Here is a 20,119-nt window from a genome sequence, read left to right as displayed (position 1 = left end):
CCAGCCGTCCGAAACAGCGGCACGGAACTCCCCGACCCAAAGCCGCAACAAATCGCCGGTCCGTGCAGGCAGCCGCCATGGCCACCGCCGCTGCCGCCGCAACCAGCAAACACACCCCCTCTCAGCCATTGCGCCGCCGCTGACGGCACGCCCTACAATCCACCACCCTCTTGCCGCATGCGCGGACCCGGGGCCTAGCCTGCTCGCGAACCCCTCGCCGCTTCGCCCGACGCGGCCCGCGATGCATCGGGCGATGCGGCTGCGCTGCCTCCTGCGCCCTCCGCCCATCTCCCTCGGCACACCCTCGGCCGCCGGCGGGAGATTTGGCGCGGCCGACGGGGTACGGACGCTGGGTGCGCCCTTCAGCGAGAGGGGGCGGCTTCTCCGCTTCTACAGCTCCAAGGAGGAGGGCGCGGAGACAGCGGCGGGGAGTGGCGGCAGCAGCAGCAACCAGCAGGACCACGCGCGGCTCGGGGAGAAGGACCAGCAGGAGTGGCTGAGCGGCGAGCGGTTCCTCACCGGCTGCAAGCGGCGGGAGTCGCCCTTCCTCACCAAGCGCGAGCGCTTCCGCAACGAGTTCCTGCGCCGCGTCGTGCCCTGGCACAAGAGCAGCCTCACCTGGACCAACTTCCCTTACTACGTCGAGTAAGCACCATGACCGACACACCATCATCTACCGGGAGCTTTCCCTTCCCAAATCCAAACGTCACTAACCCAGCTTCCATTTCGCTGTCCCTGTTTTTTCGGTTGCAAGTAACAATGCGAGGCAGCTGCTGACCGAGTGCGTGGCATCGCACCTGCGGAACAAGGACGCCGCTTCGGAGTACGGTTCGCGGCTGCAGTCATCCGGCGGGAGGATACTGCTCCAGAGCTTGCCAGGTGTCGTGCAGACAATGTTTCCTCAATGTGTGTGTGCCTTTCTGCTGGCTTTGGATGATGAGATTTTGTTTTCGTTGCAGGAACTGAGCTTTACCGGGAGAGATTGGTGAGAGCGATCGCCCATGAGCTGCGCGTGCCGTTGTTGGTACTGGACAGCAGTGTTCTGGCTCCTTTTGTAAGACAATCTCATCCAGCTTTAAAAGCATAAAATCCTCTAGTTTTGTTTGGCAAACCTGATGGCTCACCTCCTCATAGGATAATGGTGAAGATTGTTCAGAGACTGAGGAAGAGGATGGCCAGGCGGAGTCAGAAGATGAAGGCTCAGGATCAGAAGCGGAAGATGAAGATTCTGCTGAAAGTGATGACGATGAAGCTACCAGATCAGTGGAAGAACTCAAGAAGTTAGTTCCGCGCACTATTGAGGAATTCGCCAAGGTGTTTGTTTCTGTTAAGCTACCAAATCATATAATATTAAAAAAATGACAGTTGATAATTCTTACTATCTTGCTCTTATTATAAAATTTCGACACCGAGGGCTGTACCTTTACTTTGTATATATCCACCTATTTTATAAAATTGGGGGCATAAGGTAAAAAACGCTCAAGTTTATATTAGTGTCTTGTAGTAAACTTCTGATATAAATATATGCATCTAATAAGTGTCAGTCTCATGCATGGTTTTAAAGGCGCCAAGGCGTCCCAAGGCGATGGGGGGGCGCCTGGACGCATAGGCGCCTAAGGCGCGTTGCAAGGCGACGCCTCTGTTGAAGTTGAAGCTGGACGTGCACACCAGCACGTCGTCCTCTTTCAGCCCAAAAGCCCCTTTCAGCCCAAAAAGCCCAACTAACTATCTAAAGCCTAACCCTAGCGATCCCAGGAACAGCGCACACGAGCACGTCGTCCTCCACTCGTTAGCGCCGCCGGCTCTCCTGGCTCTCCCGTCGCTGACCGCCGGCTCTCCCGTTAGCTCCCTCCTCTCTCTCTTCTCTCCCAATCGATTCCCCTGGTATGTTCCCCTCTCTCTCTTCCCTCTCTTTCCCCATCCCTGGCCCCCAATTTCCCTCCCAGGACCGCCAATTTCAGTTTTCCCTCCCGCCATCGCACAGTTTCCCGCGCGACCGAGGCGTCCAGAAGCGAGGAAGGCGGAGATTTTCACGCCTAGGCGACGACTTGGGACGCCTCGGCGACGCTTTTGGACGCCTTAGGCTCAAGTCAAAGGCGACGACGACGCCTTCGAGTCTCAGACCGCTCGGACGCTTAAGCGTCGCTTAGGCGACGCCTAGGCGACGCCTTTAAAACCATGCTCTCATGCAATGGTGTTGTATCTTTTCTACTAGCATGCTAATTAGTTTTGGACCCTATTTTCCCCTTTCTGTTTGTTTGCTTCTCTTATGGCTTACAACTTATCCCTTAACATCTTGTCTTAGAGAGTTGTTGGTGAGCAGGAAAATTCTTCAGCAGCAGAATCCACCACTGAGTCCCCTGAAGAAGAGAAAAGACCTCTCCAAAAGGGTACATGACTAAGTTTTTTTTGTTCTTGAGTGTTGTTTTCTCTAATATTGACTGCACATTAGGTATCATAATTAATCATGACCCTGATACTTGATCTTATACTGGTGAGTAGCTACTTCTTGTATTCCTTGTGATAATACAGGCTAAGCTCTGCTGTAGGTTAATATGTCATGTTATGTGTATTAACTCAGGTGCATTTGCTTGTTAATCACATCGCCATCTGATAATACTCAACCCCTTCATCTTGAATTATCTCATTCTGCTTACTAATGTGTTCAACATTCTGCATGTTAGATAAATAGTTATTTCTCAGACCGTCAACTATGCACATAGCCAGTTGCGTTGTACTGTTGATTTTTCTGAGGGTGAACTGAAGCATCACTTCACCACAGAACACATAAATGATCAACTACTCTACACCACCAACTTTCTTCCGAACTTCAGAATTTTGTCTTTTTGTATTGGATCAGCAGTTCAGCACTACAGATATTGTATGAGATTAATGTAATGCCACTGGCATAAGTTTCATAGCATACCTATTAGTGAATCTGAAATTCAGGCTGGACCATTTTAATACATGTACCAAACTCTGTATGAAGACCGCACCGACTTCCTTTATCATTGTTTCAGGTGACAGGGTCAAGTATGTTGGAGCGTCAGTGCTTGTTGAAGCAGATAACAGGTACTTGTTGGGAGTGCTGCCCCTATTTTTTTTTTGGTTTTGCCACTTTTTTCTTGATTTTCTCCCTTTGCATTAACAACCTTTCAATTCGTTAAACTCATGTTTTGGTACCTAATTTGATTTGATGTATCTGTGCAGAGCGCTGACATGTCTGTTGTAGTGTCATGTGTTATATGATGTCATGAGTTTCTCCCAGGTTTACATGTTCTATTCGTGTTGTTGATTATATCGAAATAAATGAGAGTTTGTTTCTGGAAATTGTTAATAAGCATGAGTATTAATTATTCATAATTCATCAGACCTGAGTAACCCAAAGAAATTCGAACTGAAATTCATGCATGGGCTGCAATTGTGTGAGACGTGTGCCTATGCATATAGACACACTTGTGGAGCAAGCACATGACGGAAGATGGGTGGGCCTTTATGTGGATGTGTAGGACTGGCCACATGGGTACTTGCTGGTCCAGGTGTATGCATGGTTTCCATGTTTATTCTTTTGAGCTCTTGTGCATGACTGCATGTGCATGCGTGCATTGTTAGTTCTCTCTGCATGCATGCTCAGTAATGCTGGTGAGATTGGAGCTAGGTATTAGGAGGGCATGTTGCACATGTTTGTAGAGTTCATTCTCTCTCATCTAACAGGGCTATGGACCGGCGTACTAATTGAGCTCATCTAACCATGATGCACTTCATACAGGATCATTCTGGGGAAAATTCCTACTCAAGAGGGAGCAGCAGATGCCTATACCTTTATTAGCGGCAGGTGGGTGGATATATCTTGTCTCAGATAGGTGGCTTTGACTGCATGCCTTGTTCCATGTTTTGTTTGCGTTTCAGCTTTTAACGCCCTGGGATAACTGGACATATGTTATCTTTACGAGTATGTTTAATATTTTAAGTTTCTCATTAAAATAACTGTAATATGGCAATGAATATCTTGAATTGAAACCAAGTGCCGGTCTCAAGCATATTATGAAACATTTGTAAGTTCTGCTGAAATCTTTGCTTGCTATGCTTAAAATAAATGGTATATATACATGTTTAGGCAGCTTTTTTTTGCTTGTAGTTGTAGACACTGGACACAATGTGCTTCCTTCCATCTTGGTAGTCCACATTGACATTGTTTCTGATGAATGATTTGGTTTCATGTTTCGTGTTCTTGATATTACAAGCTGAATAGCTTATATCTTGACATTCTTAAAGTACTCTTGTGTATTGTTTTATAACTCAACATTCTCCCAACTGTTAAATTGCAGAACTTTATCAAATGGACAGCGTGGAGAGATATATGAGATAAATGGCGATCAAGTGGCTGTTATATTTGACCCTCCTGACGAGAAACTGGCTGATGGTACAAAAGATGAAGCTAACAAAGACGCCGAAGAGGAAGATGCTAAATCATCGGTTTACTGGGTTGACAGTATGTATTCCATTCCAAGCGTCCATAGCTTCATCCAGTTTGAATATCCTGCAATTTTAACAATGGTCTTCTTTGTGCTTTTAGCTCAAGATATTGCGCATGACCATGATACTCAGGCGGAAGATTGGCATATCGCGATCGAAGCCTTTTGTGAGGTAAATTGTCACACAATATGTTTTGTGCGGAACATTTTTCTCTTTCTCCCTGCATGCATAAGTTTGTGTAGCTTTGACCACTAGTCTATGTTATGTACATTCCGTGTTCTATCTGTTCTGCTCTGTAAACTTACCTCTTTTGGGTTTTCTTTGCTTAAAAAAATAGGCACTGCCATCTCTTCAACCAGCCATTGTTTACTTTCCGGACAGTTCACAGTGGCTTTCTAGGGCAGTTCCAAGATCAAATCGCAGAGAGTTTATCGAAAAGGTAGAGGAAATGTTTGATCAGCTTAATGGACCTTTAGTGTTGATATGTGGGCAGAACATACTCGAGGCAGCACCCAAGGATAAAGATCCGGTAAGCGATAGAAACTCATCTAGTCTCACTCGCTTATGCTTCCATTCATATGTAGATATTTTCTGATTCTTACTTTTGTTATGGATAAATACAGAAGGCGCTGGTGTTTCACAATCTTTCTCGCCTGTCTCCACTGGTAATTTCATGCTAATCTATTGAAGCATATATGTTTGTTTTGTGGTGTTACCCCGTTACAACTGATTATGAAAGCATCTTCAATTCTTTATTATCCTGTTTAGCTTTGTAATTGTTTCTTACCTAGGTATTAGTTATGGCACAGCATGCCACAAAGTTTCTTTAGCTGTTGCATCTACGAGAGACCTCCAAACATGTCGTACTATTTTTTTCTTGCCCTTTTATGCCCTCATTCCTTTATTTCTTACGTGCTAGCAACACTGGTGACTCTGGATGGGAAAAGAAACTATTAGCACTGACAGGACATATATATTGCTTAACCTAACCTATGAAATATTCCCATGAGCTTTGTTCAATGTGCTCGTCCTCACATTATCAGCATAAGTCAAGGGATCTTTGACATAGCTGGATAAATTAGCAGCAAGACAGCTTGGTATGCTAGCCTTCTTGACCGTATATCATTTTCTTTTGGAAGAAAATTCAAACAATCCCATATTTTCTTAAATATCTTTGCCAGTAGATTAGTAAGTCCAACATTGTAAGCCTGCTGGCAAGCAAGGCCTGGCTCAGTCCAAACGATGTTTGTCTTAGTTGATCCTGTTTGTCTGGCCTTAACAGGTGCCCAACACCGGTCAGCTCTGGCAAAGACTGCCTGGTGGCAGGTTGCTGTTCCTGTGCTAAGCTGTGCTGGATTGCAGATAATAATGATCGAATCTAGTATAATGTTTCTGTTACAACTGTTAGAAGAGTTTAGGAGTTAGTATGTGAAAAACTAGCATAGTGGAAATTCTTTGATGAAGCCACAGCAATGTAAATGCAGCCTCCAAAAGCATCAATAATTTTCCATAGCCTCCTCGCAAATATACTGTACCTTAGCATTGTCCCAATAACAAAGTAGATAGAAAACAAAAGTGATTTTTACATTGGTCTGCTTGTAAATTTGAACTGCTGCTTTGAGCTACTTTCTTTGGAACAATGTCTTGGAGAGTTGGTTTCATTTTTGGCCATAGCAACAGGTGAAATTCTTAGTAATTTGAAATTTCTATTTTTTTTCAGACATCATCCTTGAGGAGGCTGGTAGGGGGGCTAAAAGGGCGGAAGCCTTCAAAGTCTAATGGCATAGCAAAGCTCTTCGGAAACAAATTTTTTGTTCCTCTTCCAAAGGTATAAAAAGGTTTACATCATTTTTTGTACTTTGTTCCTGGAAGTAGTGGTATGTTAATCTTTTTTTTTGGCCACTGGTATGTTAATCCTAGTGTTTCATTAGTCACCATCAGTGCACAAAAGCTTACTATCTGCAAGCCCCTCTAGCTTGTTTAATGCTGTTGTCTTTATAGCTGTGTAATACTTTCTTTTATGTTCAGGATGATGAGCAACTGAGAGTTTTCAATAACCAGATTGAGGAGGACAAAAAAATAATCATTTCAAGGCATAACCTTGTTGAAGTACACAAGGTATTGGAAGAGCTATTTGCTTAGTCAGTAATTTTAATCAATTCCTATTCATTTCCATTATTCAGCCCTCATATGGGAAGTGACTTAATGGCGCTTCCCCAAGTGCTTACCTGTAAGTCATGGCCGGTAAATGCAGGTGCTTGAAGAGCATGAGCTATCATGTGAAAATCTGCTGCACGTGAAGTTAGATGGCATTATTCTGACAAAACAAAGTAAGCCTGCTAACTGGATCCATATTATGACGCATATGCTTTTCCCTAAAATCATGATTGCCAGTGTGGCTAATGTGCTGATGGATCATATCAAACAATGTCCAGCTTAAAGTTTATTGAAGTTCATGATTATTATTTGGTTTGTGGGTGGCATACTAGCATGCAATCTGGTTTTATCGATCCAACCGTAGTTCTAACTCATATCATTACTCTCGTTAGGAATCTTGATTTGCAATGTGCACACGGACCCCGCTAAACTGCAACTAGAGAACGCTATTTGTGCTCAGTCAGTGGGCATGGGTCCAAAGAATTTGAAGTTGCATGGCCTTATAAGTAAATTAATATTTACCTTCCTACTCAGTATAACTCCCGCTCACCTGTCTCCGTTTCAAAAGCAAAAACTCCCACTCACCTCTCTTAAGTTACAACCTTTTTTTTTACTTGTAAATTCCTCTAGTCTGTTCTGGGCTCCTTTTCTGCCTTCTGTTTTCCTAATTAGTCTTCCAAACTCTTACCAGATCCCCCGTTCCTCTCCAGCGCATCGTTGTATGATGTGGGACCCATGTCGTGTACATTTTTCTACTAGATCTAGTTTTTAGGTTATTGGTTTCTACCTTTTAGGTTCCTCCTTTTTTAAAAAAAAGTGGTCTAGGTTGCTCCTGGTGTGGAGTGGTTTTGCCCTTGTTGGTTTCAGTCTTTAATATACTCTTTCTGTTCCAAATTAATTGACTCTGGAGGGAGTAAAGAGTCAATTAATTTGGAACAGAAGGAGTAAGTAGCTAAGAACCTTCGGATCTAGGCAGCAACATGGGTTAGTCGACAGGCGTCAACTTCTCCATGTATTTCTCCCTCCTTTGTTCTTTCTTTGAACTCCAGATCCAAACCCACTAGGTTTTACGCTGGATGCTCCTCACCCTCTTCAATCACTGTTGTCTGTGGTCGCCATGGTTGGAGGCCCAACATTATCGGTACACGATGGCGCAGGATCTGCTGCATGACACACCACCTTGTTTACACATTGGTGATAACCAAAAATCACCTCGCAGTCCCAAATGCCAATCGGGCCAAGTAGACCCTTTCCTCATTCTTCAGTCCTCATGTTGTTGATCACTTGCGCAAATGCCACAGCTGCCAGATCTGATCAGAAATTCACGGCCAGCAAGCAGCAATACGCGTTCCTCATCTCGGTCAGTGGGAGGGATATGCTCGTATTTGTTGTTTATTGTTTCAGCTGTTTGTGGACGCATGACTGTATGATGCTGTACCTTTTGTCACGCTATAAACGAACTTAAAAGTGCCTTAAGTTGGAGTAGAACAGTTTGCTAACTGCATGCATTTGTAAATTTGTATTGTGGATGTAGGAGCAGAGAAGGTCATTGGATGGGCTAGAAGTCACTACTTGTCGTCAGCAACTCATCCTTCCATTAAGGGCGACAAGCTAGTTATTCCCCGCGAGAGGTATTTCCTCATTGGTCTGGCCATTCAATCGTATCTTTGGCTAGACATAACTGTTAATATCTTACCTTATTTGAAGTCTGGAGCTAGCAATCAGGAGGCTAAGGGAGCAGGAGGCTTCACCTAAGAAGCTCTCTGAAAACATGAAGGTACTCTAAGTTATGGTTGTTTCATAGAGTTAGTTAGTTTGTTCTTATTTAGCAAGTTCGTTATGTTGTGATGATGTCCAACCTCAATGAGTGTTTTGCTGCAGATGTTGGCAAAAGATGAATTTGAGCGCAATTTCATTTCAGCAGTTGTACCTCCCCATGAAATTGGAGTTAAATTTGAAGATATTGGTGCTCTCGAGGATGTCAAGAAGACACTGGACGAACTTGTTACTCTTCCAATGAGGAGACCAGAGCTTTTCTCACGTGGGAACTTGTTAAGGGTATAATGCTTTCCATTTGCATATCCATATCTCCCTGTAGCAATTTGGGCTTCTTAATATTGATTCTGGCCCCTTGTTACCATATGGGCTTACAAACTACTTTGACTGCCAATTTATATCCATACAACACTGAAATACTCTTCTAATGCAAAAATAACCTTAGTTTTATCTTTAGTTCCAAACCTCTACATACGAAATGTACTTACAATTTTGGTGGGGCCTTGGTGCTATGCCTCTGCAAGCTTGTTTTGTAGCTCTCAATACTCAATATTACATGATGTTGTTTTATAATTAGTGATTATCTTTGGAGATTTTAGAGGAGAGGTATTTTTATGGATGTCTAGTAAAGCAGATTTTTTGTGCTGAATGTACATAATGGGTCCTCTAATGAGTTGGAAACTTGTAGTGAGCCAGCACTAGGTACAAGTTTGCGGTAGATGAAACAGTTGATTGGGTTGCTATCCTTAACGGTAACTTCGTTGATATCCTCAGCTTAGAGGGTTTTTCATTTTCCTCCAGTAATTTTGTTCATGATATCTGCGATAGTGATACCTATAACAGATAGCAAAATATTCCATATAAACTTTTTTTTGGGTGTTTTCATGATAAATTGCTTTGGTAGTGCTATTTGCATACTTGTATGCAGGGTGCAAGCATGACTTATTGAGCTTAATTAAATCATTAGAGAGCGAGAAATGGTGATGTGATATCATTTGACTCAACTTCATAAATCAAATTGCTAAGTCCATGAAGAAACACTCTTACATTTTTATGGCATACCTATAAAAGAAGAAATATCTCTGATGCAAAGTCTAAAACTTTTGGCTTTCTTAGATGTACTTTTGTATGCATGGCTTTATTTCATTGTTGTATTTTTGACATGAAGTGTCTCTGTGGACCTTTGTTCAGCCTTGCAAAGGAATACTGCTTTTTGGACCTCCTGGAACAGGAAAAACACTTTTGGCAAAGGCACTTGCGACAGAAGCTGGAGCAAATTTTATCAGCATCACTGGTTCTAGTCTCACATCAAAGGTAGATGTACTCGACTTTGGAGTGTAGGAGTTGTATTATTGTGACAACTGATTGGAATGAAAATTATGAATCACTTATTCACTTCTATATTATCTGAAAAATCCCTTTTTCTATTTGACCCTAAAATATCCTGCGCCATTTTATGTTTTCCAATTCACAGACGCTTTTGCATGGTTATCTCTCTCCTGTATCAAATTTACCATTGCTTGTAGTTGCAGACTGTAGACTTTTGGGGAAATTGTGGATGGGTTGGGTCACTTGGACCTCCACACCCTCATATATATATAGCTGAACTAGGTACATGTTAACTAGTACAGTGGAATACTCTAGAATCTGGTAGGACACTAGCCTAGACTACAACATTCACTGGAATGTTCCAGGCACTCCTAGGACAGCACTAATATACTATTACTCCTTGGAATATTCTGGGCTCTCCTAGGACAGTCTCCAACACTCCCCCTCAAGATGGATGATAGATATCTATCATTCCCATCTTGTTACAAGCTGAACTACACTCTTTATTTCCTAATCCTTTAGTTAAACAGTCTGCAATTTGTTCGCTAGAGGTTACATGACTTATCTTAATTATACCGTCATCCAACTTCTCCTTTATGAAGAAGCGATCAATCTCCACATGCTTGGTTCTATCATGTTGAACAGGATTGTTTGCGATGTTGATTGCCGACTTGTTGTCACACCACAAATTTAAAGGGCCTTTCCTCAACAGTTTCGATTCAAAGAAGATTCCTCACCCATAACATCTCACTCAAACCTTGCGACATAGCTCGTATTCACTTCTTCACTGTTGACTTTGAAACCACCGTCGCTTCTTACTTCGCCATGACACTAAATTTCCGACAAACACACAATAACGAGATGTTGATCTCCTATCATCCAAGCAACTTGCCCAACAAGATCACAATACCCATCCACATTTAGATGACCATTCCTTTTGAACCATAGTCCCTTTCCTGGACTACCTTTCAAGTACCGGAGGATTTGGTTGACCGCATCTAAGTGTCCGCTTCTAGGATCATGCATGTATCTGCTCACTACACTCACAAAGATATGAAATATCGGGTCTCGTGTGACATAGATAGATGAGCCTTCCAACAAGCTTCTGGTACTTCTCTTTGTTCACTGGTTCCCCAGATTCGGCGCATAATTTGTTGTTTTGATCAATAGGTGTTGATGCAACCCGACACCCAAGCATGCCTGTGTCACTAAGCAAGTCCAATACATACTTTCGCTGGGAGAGAACAATCCCTTTGGGGGATCTAGCAATTTCTATGCCAAGAAAGTACTTGAGTTGGCCAAGATCCTTTACCTCAAATTCCTTGCGTAGGCTGTCTTTCAATCGTGATATCTCCACCTCATCATCTCCGGTGATTATGATATCATCAACATATACGGCAAGGATTGTAATCTTGCTATTTGAGTGCCGATAGAATACCGTATGATCCCCATTACACTGCTTATATCTCATAGCACATATAACTCGTCTAAATCTATCAAACCATGCCCGTGGAGATTGCTTAAGGCCGTATAGAGATTTTCTCAACCTGCATACCTTTCCAGATGTTCTAGGAGTGGAGAAACCAGGTGGGATATCCATGTATACTTCCTCCTTTAAATCTCCATGCAAGAATGCATTCTTGACATCCAACTGATGCAAAGGCCACCCGAAGTTAGTTGCACATGAGATTAGGATCCTTACCGTGTTCATCTTTGCCACCGGCGCAAAAGTCTCATCATAGTCAATCCCATATGTCTAACTATATCCTCTCGCAACTAGTCTTGCCTTGTACCTTTCAATTTTCCCTTCTGGATTTTGTTTCACGGTGTAGATCCATTTACACCCAACAGCTCTCTTTCCTGCTGGAAGATGTACAAGTTCCCAAGTTTTATTCCTTTCGAGAGCATTTAACTCCTCTATCATGGCCTCACGCCACTTGGGGTCTTGCTTTGCTACTTTCCAGTCTCTTGGGATCACCACAGATTGCAATGATGCGATGAAGATGAAGGCCCTGTAGTTCGTAGATAGAGATGCATATGATACATAATTAGCAATGTCATGCTCCTCCTGGTACCAATTTGGAGGTTTTCTAGCTGCAGCTCGGGTTCCTTTTCTTAAGGCAATGGGCAAGTCCATTGAATCCCTCGTAATAGATGGACCTGCGTCATCAGACAATTCATCAGTTTCAACACCTGTTGGAGCATGTTGCTCCCCCTGCACCTGTGTGTCACTTGTCGTGGGAGCCTGTTGTTGTACATGTTGCCCCCCCTGCACCTGTGTGTCACTTGTCGTGGGAACCTGTTGTTGCTGTTGCTCATGCTGCGATTTTCTCCGTGTATACACTTTCAGATTTTGTTCCTCATTTGGCTTTCTCCATCTCTCTTCACTTGTAGCTTGTCTCCTTGTAGACACCCTTAGATTTTCTTTCTCATTTGGCTTTGTCCATCTCTCTTCACTCGTAGGAGATGGAATTGAACCAACAACAACTCTGGATGGTTCATGTTCCTTTGTCCTCAAAAGTTCACTCTCCCCCTCTCGACTAGCTTCGATTGTGCTAGGAGAGTCAAAGTCAAACAACGAGCTGAGGTCCGTCTTCTCTCCATAGAACGGCTCAGACTCTCTAAATGTCATATCCATGCTAACAAATGTTCTCCGCTCACTAGGGCTCCAACACTTGTAGCCCTTTTGTCCAGATGGGTATCCAATGAAGATGCACTTCACAGCACGAGGATCCAATTTTCCCACCGAAGGTCTATGGTCTCTAACAAAGCAAGTACACCCAAACACCTTTGGCGGAACGATGAACTCATTTTGGCCATAGATCATTTCATATGGAGTCTTCATCCCAAGCACTCTTGAGGGCATCTGGTTGATGAGATAAGTAGCAGTCATAACCGCTTCACTCCACAAGAATTTGGGTACATTCATGGTAAACATAAGTGACCGAGCCACCTCTAGCAGATGACGATTCTTCCTTTCAGCTACTCCATTCTGTGGAGAAGTATCAGGACATGAAGTTTGATGAAGTATTCCTTTTTGGGAAAGAAAATTGCCAAATTCATTGTTCACATACTCCGTCCCATTATCTGTCCTGATAATTTGAATACTAGCGTTGAAGCGATTTTGGACATATGCATAGAAGTCCTTGAAGCATGTAAGCACCTCACTTTTATGTTTCAGAAGATATATCCAAGTCATTCGGGAGTAGCAATCAATGAAGGTGACAAAATACTTCATCCCGCTAACAGAGACCACCGGGGAAGTCCATACATCAGAGTGAATCAGTACAAAGGGCAACGTGCTTCGCAGTCCACGACTCACATATGATGTCCTGGTGTGTTTTCCAAACTCACATGCATCACACACAAGTTTTTCTTTGTCCACCTTCTTCATTTCTTCAGGGAATATCTTACTCATAGTATCAAAGGACATATGGCCCAATCGACAATGTTGGAGTATCAACCTTGCCTCATCATTATTGGTAACAACTGTAAGAGCAGTGCACAACGCTTCATCGGTTTCCCTTCTATCCAAGTACCACAATCCCTTATGTCTCACACCTATCCCAAGCCTCCTTCCAGTCTTCCTCTCTTCAATTATACAATTATATCGATCGGCAATTATTCGACAATCAATATCATCAACCAAAGAGCTCATAGACACCAAACTCACCGGAAACGATGGAGCATATAATACCGAAGACAATGTAATGGACGGAGTGCATTTCACTGTGCCGACCCCTTTCACAGGTTGATAAGTTCCATCGGCTGTTTGGATTGTCTCTTTATGCATGGGTGGATGTGGAGTATATGATGCAAACTCACTCCACTTACCCGTGACATGTGCTGATGCTCCCGAATCCAGAATCCAATTTGAACAAGTTCCATTTAATGCAGGAGCCTGACTTGAGATTGCTTCTTCTGTTTGTGCAAGATTCACACAATTTCCTAGGACAGTTGTTTTTCCACTTTGTTTTGGAATTTCTGCACTCTCCCTTGATTGTCTCAACTTCTCAATCTCCTTGAGCAATTGAGTCATTTTCTCAAGTAGCTTCTCAATTGTTTGATTCTCCCCCATTGATCAATATTGCTGAAAAACACCAACAAACCAGCTTATGTGCTTCTTCTCTTCTCTGCTATATTTGACCTACTCTTGCAGATCTCTCGACCCCTCTGGATCTTTCTTCTGGCTGCACACGCAGCTTAGGTCTCTCCTCTGTCCTCTACTCGCACACGCAGAAATCAGCACCTTTGCTTTTCCCTCTTCACTGCAAGCCACAAGCAGCTGCACCTCACCCAGCTGCTCCCTTCACCACCACACCGAACTTTGCAAGATTCACCACCACTCCGAACGCTGCAGACGGTTGGCTCCGCACCTCTGCAGCAGCTCACATCAACACTTCTACCTGGGCAACACTCCACTTCTCTGCCCGTCTGTTGTATTTCCCCTGGATTTTGCGGAACTCCACCTTACTCCACCGAATCACCACAGGCAGCCCGTAGCACACACCATCACTGCCTCTAGCTCTGATACCATGTAGACTTTTGGGGAAATTGTGGATGGGTTGGGTCACTTGGACCTCCACACCCTCATATATATATAGCTGAACTAGGTACATGTTAACTAGTACAGTGGAATACTCTAGAATCTGGTAGGACACTAGCCTAGACTACAACATTCACTGGAATGTTCCAGGCACTCCTAGGACAGCACTAATATACTATTACTCCTTGGAATATTCTGGGCTCTCCTAGGACAGTCTCCAACACAGACTGATAGGCTGAACATTCTCTTTGTAAACAAATACTTTGGTAATGATCATGTATGATTTCTTAGATCACACTACTCTTCCATCCTTCCATTTATGCTATACTAGTGATAATCAAACCTCTATTAGCTCCTAGATCAATTTCAGCACTGCTTTCATCTACAGTCCCTCCCTGCTAGTTGTGTGCGTACCTGCTGCTTTACATGAAATTACGAAGACGTGTATAGAAGTTCATCTTGTGTGTGAATTCTCTTCCTGGAATGTACACGACATTTCACAACTCAATTCAGTAGCCAATATCTGTTTTCTGTCAACAGTGGTTTGGAGATGCTGAGAAGCTCACCAAAGCCCTTTTCTCCTTTGCGAGTCGGCTAGCTCCTGTCATCATATTTGTGGATGAGGTGAGTTTTGATTTGATCAAACAAACTGAAGCAGGTTATTTATATTCAGGACGGTGTCCTTATCATTTCAACATGTCACATGGAATCTCCTGATTCTCATGCAATTTTGTTTTGCTAATGGTAGGTTGACAGCCTACTTGGTGCAAGAGGTGGTGCAATGGAGCATGAAGCAACGAGAAGGATGCGCAATGAGTTTATGGCAGCTTGGGATGGTCTACGGTCCAAAGAGAATCAAAGGATACTTATTCTTGGTGCAACGAACCGTCCATTTGATCTAGATGATGCAGTAATACGGCGTTTGCCCAGGAGGTAAAATCTGCAGTTATGTGCTTGTGCCTGGCAATGTATTACTTTGGCTTGGTGCCTTAACAATGTGATGATCTGCAACATGATTCATAGGATATACGTCGACCTTCCAGATGCGCAGAACCGAATGAAAATTCTTAAGATTTTACTTGCCAAAGAAAACCTAGAATCTGAATTTGGATTTGACGAACTAGCCAACGCAACAGAAGGTTACTCTGGAAGTGACTTGAAGGTACCATACTTAAGTCATCATCAGTTGTTCTATTCTTCTTCTCCTAATTTACCTGATGTCCACTTATGTTACTCATGTGTAACTTTGTATAAACTCGTTTGGTGCATTTTTCTGCAGAACCTATGCATAGCCGCAGCATACAGGCCAGTTCATGAACTACTAGAAGAAGAAAATAAGGTGTCATTATCTTGCTTTTCGTATTGGTTGTTGCAAGTTTATTCATCGTGGATTCTCCTGCATGTTTGCTCACATGGTTGCCACCTTTTCTTAGGGGGCTAGTACAAAAACTTCTTTGAGGTCCTTAAAGTTGGATGACTTTATCCAAGCAAAAGCCAAGGTATTAGAACCCTACTGTTTGTTGACTGTTCTGTGCATTCCAATGGATATCATGTTTCATATTTCATTGTTTGCATCACCTGTACAGGTGAGCCCATCCGTTTCTTTCGATGCCACAAGCATGAACGAGCTAAGAAAATGGAACGAACAGTACGGCGAAGGTGGCAGCAGGAGTAAATCACCTTTTGGGTTTGGCAGCTAACATGTTCCTGTAGTGTGAGTATAATCTGTAGTACCATTAGCCCATTGTGCTCTTATTTAGCCATACAGAATTAAATCAGTGGTAGAGCTTTCGTGTCTCAGCTTTGATGACCGCCTTTTTGACTGCAGTGGCCAATCTTGCCCTCTCCATCTCTTAGTACTTAGTCTATTTGAGCATTGATATGTCCCTGCATCAACAGAGAAACACCTATGTTTCCCGAGCCTGGTTAATAGACAGTGTTAACCATTTCTCCTGTTGTACCGTTGCCGCATCCTGGCCGATGCCTGATCAAACTGTAAATAGCTCCGGAAATTTTGACCAGAACAACTGACAGTGTACCATCTTAAAATAAACTACGTGTTCTGTTGTTTCTTCGTGACTGTTTTCCATGATTGAATAATGTTCTCTGCACAATTACCTGTTGGAGAGAACCAATGTGTTCTGTTGCTGTTGCTTGACTGCCTTGATATGCTTACTGTTTCGGTTCTGTTCTATACCACTAGTACATTTTTTTCCATTTGTGATTAGAGTCTTTAACGACCAAGTGTAGCCCCTGCAATGTGTTTTAATTTTGGGTAAAGAGTTTTTAACGCATCATTCTGTACTTTCTTTTATGACGGATGCATGTACCTTCCTGTTGTGTCAGCGAGCATGTTCATAGTTTGGTCCCGAACTGCCAAGCACGTGAATTAAGCCCGCACCGTACCGTGTGGACGGTTTAGCCTTGTTTTCTTTGATTTCTAGACTCAGCAAGCAAAGGAGCAGAGCTCTGCTGGGACGATGGGTATAGGAAGTTTATCCGGTGGATCGGATGGAGATCATGGTGGCAGACTGGTGGAGTGGTGGTGGTGGTGGTGGGCACGCATGGTCGACGCGATGCTCCTCATTGTTGACCGCATGCTGACTTTCTGCGGTCACTACTGGTCCAAGTTAGGGCACCTCAGGCTACCCTTTGCCTTTGCTCTGTTTCCCAGCCATGTTGTTTCTTTCATTTCATATATGTTATTATAAAAATTTGTAGACATATTATTAGAAAAAAAAAATCATAGTCTAAGTTATACGTTGCTGACCAGCGAAGTTTAAGGACGTCTTACATTTTGGGATGAAGAACATATTGTTCTTCCAAGCAGACGTTAAAACAGAATGAACATGATTGATGGCGAAAAAACCACTGAATCAACAAAGAGGTTAGGAGGCAACTTTATTATAAGGGAGTAGCCGGTAGCCCCGATACCACCGTGGCTGAAAGTCTAGAATCTCATATCTGATATTTCTTAAGGAATCCAGAAAACAGTACAAGTGATTGACAAGACACAAAACGACCAATAAACAATAAAATTACATCAAAAATCATATTGCCCGTCTTCTTCCTAAAGCTTCCTCATCAGTTGCCAGAGGTTAAGAATACACTGAACACATAGTAAGGAAAAGTGACAAATGCAAACACCCTTTCCAATTAAGTCGCCATATGAGACTTCGAAGACCACAATAGCTACTCGTTGCGAACAATAAGATCTGGTAGTTGCAAATCGAATATCACTTCCGAACACACCCCACGCAGTACATGCTTGCAAATCTTCACCCTTAGATCATAGGGTTTAGGAAACTAAGCCTTGCCGTAGAGTAGAGCGAAAGAAGAGATGTCAAGAAAAGGCATGGAGGGAGCGATTTTGCTGACCGGTTTGTTCTATGTAGAGCATCCACGATGCTTAAATCTCTAGTGAGATGTACCTTACGTCAAAGTAGAACATACTAATTTTGTCTCTTCTTCACCTCTTGTCATGTGGCCACTCCTCTTCTGTAACGAGGAAGACATGTGTGTATTCCCTCCTATTACTATTTGAAGGCACATCCCCCCTCTCCAACAGGACCACCGAAAAAGGGATGCAACATGTTCCCCGCCCTCTCCTCCGCCAGCGACCCCAGTGGTTCCCCCCTTTCCCGCAAGCTTTGTCTCCGACGTGTAGATAGGTTAGGATTTTGTGGTGGCATCACTCTGATGGTGGCCGTGATGGCTCAGGCGGATAAGATTTTCCTACCCTTGGCCCCGTCTCGATCTTGTAGAGTGGTAGTGTGGATTTGTGCCGTAACAACAAAACCATGAGGCTAGGTTTCTTGTGCTTCGACCCCACTTCTTTCAGCATCGACACTAATACCAAATATCTTATGCAAACACCGTTCCGTGGAGCGATGACATCGAAACTTGATCGAGGGATTCAGGCTGCCCTAGTGGCGGACCTTGACCATAATTGTAGGAGGGGTAAAAAGACATTAGATGAAAGCTGAGCGAGCAAGATTAAAATCTTTTCTATTTTGTATGGTAAAAAATGGTAAATACTAAGTAGTATTGTGTAATTTTTCATTGAGTTGTGTGTGTGTGTGGGGGGGGGTGTGGGGGGGGGGGGGGGGGGGGAGACGGGGGCGGGGAGGCATGACCCCTTTTGGCCTCCACTAAGATCCGCCAGTGGGCTGCCCCATCAACATGTTCTTCTCCGTGACAAGAGGTCCTATGAAATATAGTCTTGATGACTTCCTTTCTGTAGGCAACAATGTCAGGCTAGCTCCAACGACGGGGTTGTAGCAGCGATGTACCATCGAATCGTGCTGTTGGAAGAGGGCGGTGAGTCCAAAGAATTTTTTTTCTTCTTAATTTTTGATTAGGGATTTTCTGTAATGATGCGGTTGTTCAATGGGCATCCTTGTTGAGTAGATATTCTCTGGTGTATTTCCTACCATATGCCCCCCTCCTTTGTATAGTCGAGGACGTGGTGAGCCCACATTGTACCTATATGTGTGCATATACACCAGAGTAATACATAGTGCATTACAGACTTTCTACAATCCTCAAATTTTTTCGCGAAGAAACATACTCCCAAGACATGGTGGTACCATATTGCTGAGTCCGTATTCTTGCCGTGTCACGAAGTCTCGGGGAGGCAGGGAGAGGGGTGAATAATTGAAATCAGGGCCGTACCTGAGAATACGGAGGCCCTGAGAAAAACAAGAAATAGAGGCACTCAACATGATCATTGGCAACTAAGATGATTTTATATATACTACTCACGCCATTTCAATAAACAATGCACCCTTGTTTTTCGTATTTTATCTTTGATAATATATTAATCTATATCTCTCTATTTAAAAAGGATGTTTCAATTTTATCTAGATATATATGTATTTAGATGAGTTTAGTTTGTAGATACATGCAAATTTTGATGAAGTTAAAACATATTTTTCATGATGAAGTATATAAAAAATATTTGATATAAAACTGGTATCATTAGAAAGTATTTTCCAACACGATTCTATCAATGTTGCTTATGTATTATATGTGTTAAGCTTCATGCACTAGCCACTTGAACCAAAAGTCCGAACTGATGGAAAGGGCTAGGCAATCCACATATACACTTCACAACACCCCCACTCGTGTGTGACGGGAGAAGAGAAAGTCAACACGTGAAAGAAGAAGAGCACACCGAAATAGCGGTGACCAAAGAGGGGGTAACAACAATTTTTAGGCTTAATTGCGAAAACCATGTGAAAGCCAGGATTTGAACTTGAGACCTAGGGCTCTGATACCATGTTTAAGCTTCATGCACTAGCCACTTGAACCAAAAGTCCGAACTGATGGAAAGGGCTAGGCAATCCACATATACACTTCACAACACCCCCACTCGCGTGTGACGGGAGAAGAGAAAGTCAACACGTGAAAGAAGAAGAGAACACCGAAACAGCGTGGCTATAGAGGGGGGCAACAACAATTTTTAGGCTTAATTGCAAAAACCAGGATTTGAACTCGAGACCTGGGGCTCTGATACCATGTTAAGCTTCATGCACTAGCCACTTGAACCAAAAGTCCGAACTGATGGAAAGGGCTAGGCAATCCACATATACACTTCACAACAATATGATCGTGATATTATTGTTCTATTTATTTGGTCAAGGTTCACATTGAAATGTGTGTGCTCTTATTTATAGGAATGGAGGTAGTATGTGGTAAAATAAATTAAAAGAAGTGCATCAAAAGCAATCTAAGAATTCAAGAGTGCTAATTTTTAGTCGAAACGTGCCATCTTTCTAAAATGAATCTTCAATTAGTTCTTCATAAAAGTTCTTGAGACAAAATCTTAATATT

The 20,119-nt window shown here is 43.0% G+C and overlaps 1 protein-coding gene across 3 annotated transcripts; it reads left to right on the top strand.

Moving 5' to 3' along the window:
* The first annotated feature begins 29 nt into the window (after positions 1-29).
* Positions 30-16,358, top strand: LOC127317590 (uncharacterized). 3 transcript variants are annotated; one of them, XM_051348161.2, is made up of 24 exons: positions 32-645; positions 755-879; positions 960-1,054; positions 1,135-1,314; positions 2,324-2,390; positions 3,021-3,072; positions 3,770-3,835; positions 4,329-4,492; positions 4,577-4,647; positions 4,814-5,005; positions 5,100-5,141; positions 6,197-6,304; positions 6,505-6,594; positions 6,731-6,806; positions 8,168-8,264; positions 8,341-8,410; positions 8,515-8,691; positions 9,601-9,723; positions 14,825-14,908; positions 15,033-15,217; positions 15,308-15,446; positions 15,564-15,623; positions 15,718-15,783; positions 15,871-16,358. In XM_051348161.2, the coding sequence occupies exons 1-24, from the start codon at positions 242-244 to the stop codon at positions 15,982-15,984; spliced, it is 2,847 nt and encodes a 948-aa protein (XP_051204121.1). In that variant the 5' UTR covers positions 32-241; the 3' UTR covers positions 15,985-16,358. The 3 variants fall into 3 exon arrangements, with proteins under 3 accessions (XP_051204119.1, XP_051204121.1, XP_051204120.1); XM_051348160.2 differs by having other exon boundaries at positions 2,306-2,390; XM_051348159.2 differs by having other exon boundaries at positions 30-645; positions 2,306-2,390; positions 4,329-4,647.
* The last annotated feature ends 3,761 nt before the right edge of the window (positions 16,359-20,119 follow it).

The sequence above is a fragment of the Lolium perenne genome, chromosome 7 (genome assembly GCF_019359855.2).
Source record: "Lolium perenne isolate Kyuss_39 chromosome 7, Kyuss_2.0, whole genome shotgun sequence".
Taxonomy (NCBI): domain Eukaryota; kingdom Viridiplantae; phylum Streptophyta; class Magnoliopsida; order Poales; family Poaceae; genus Lolium; species Lolium perenne.
The sequence above is the reverse complement of the archived record's forward strand: the minus strand, read 5'-3'. Positions and strand labels throughout refer to the sequence as shown.

Excerpts from the sequence above, each read along its gene's own strand:
- LOC127317590 (XM_051348159.2), top strand. The coding sequence starts at position 242 with ATGCATCGGGCGATGCGGCTGCGCTGCCTCCTGCGCCCTCCGCCCATC. Across the intron at positions 880-959 it reads ACTGCTCCAGAGCTTGCCAG|GAACTGAGCTTTACCGGGAG; the intron begins GTGTCGTGCAGA and ends TTTTCGTTGCAG. Across the intron at positions 9,724-14,824 it reads GTTCTAGTCTCACATCAAAG|TGGTTTGGAGATGCTGAGAA; the intron begins GTAGATGTACTC and ends TTCTGTCAACAG.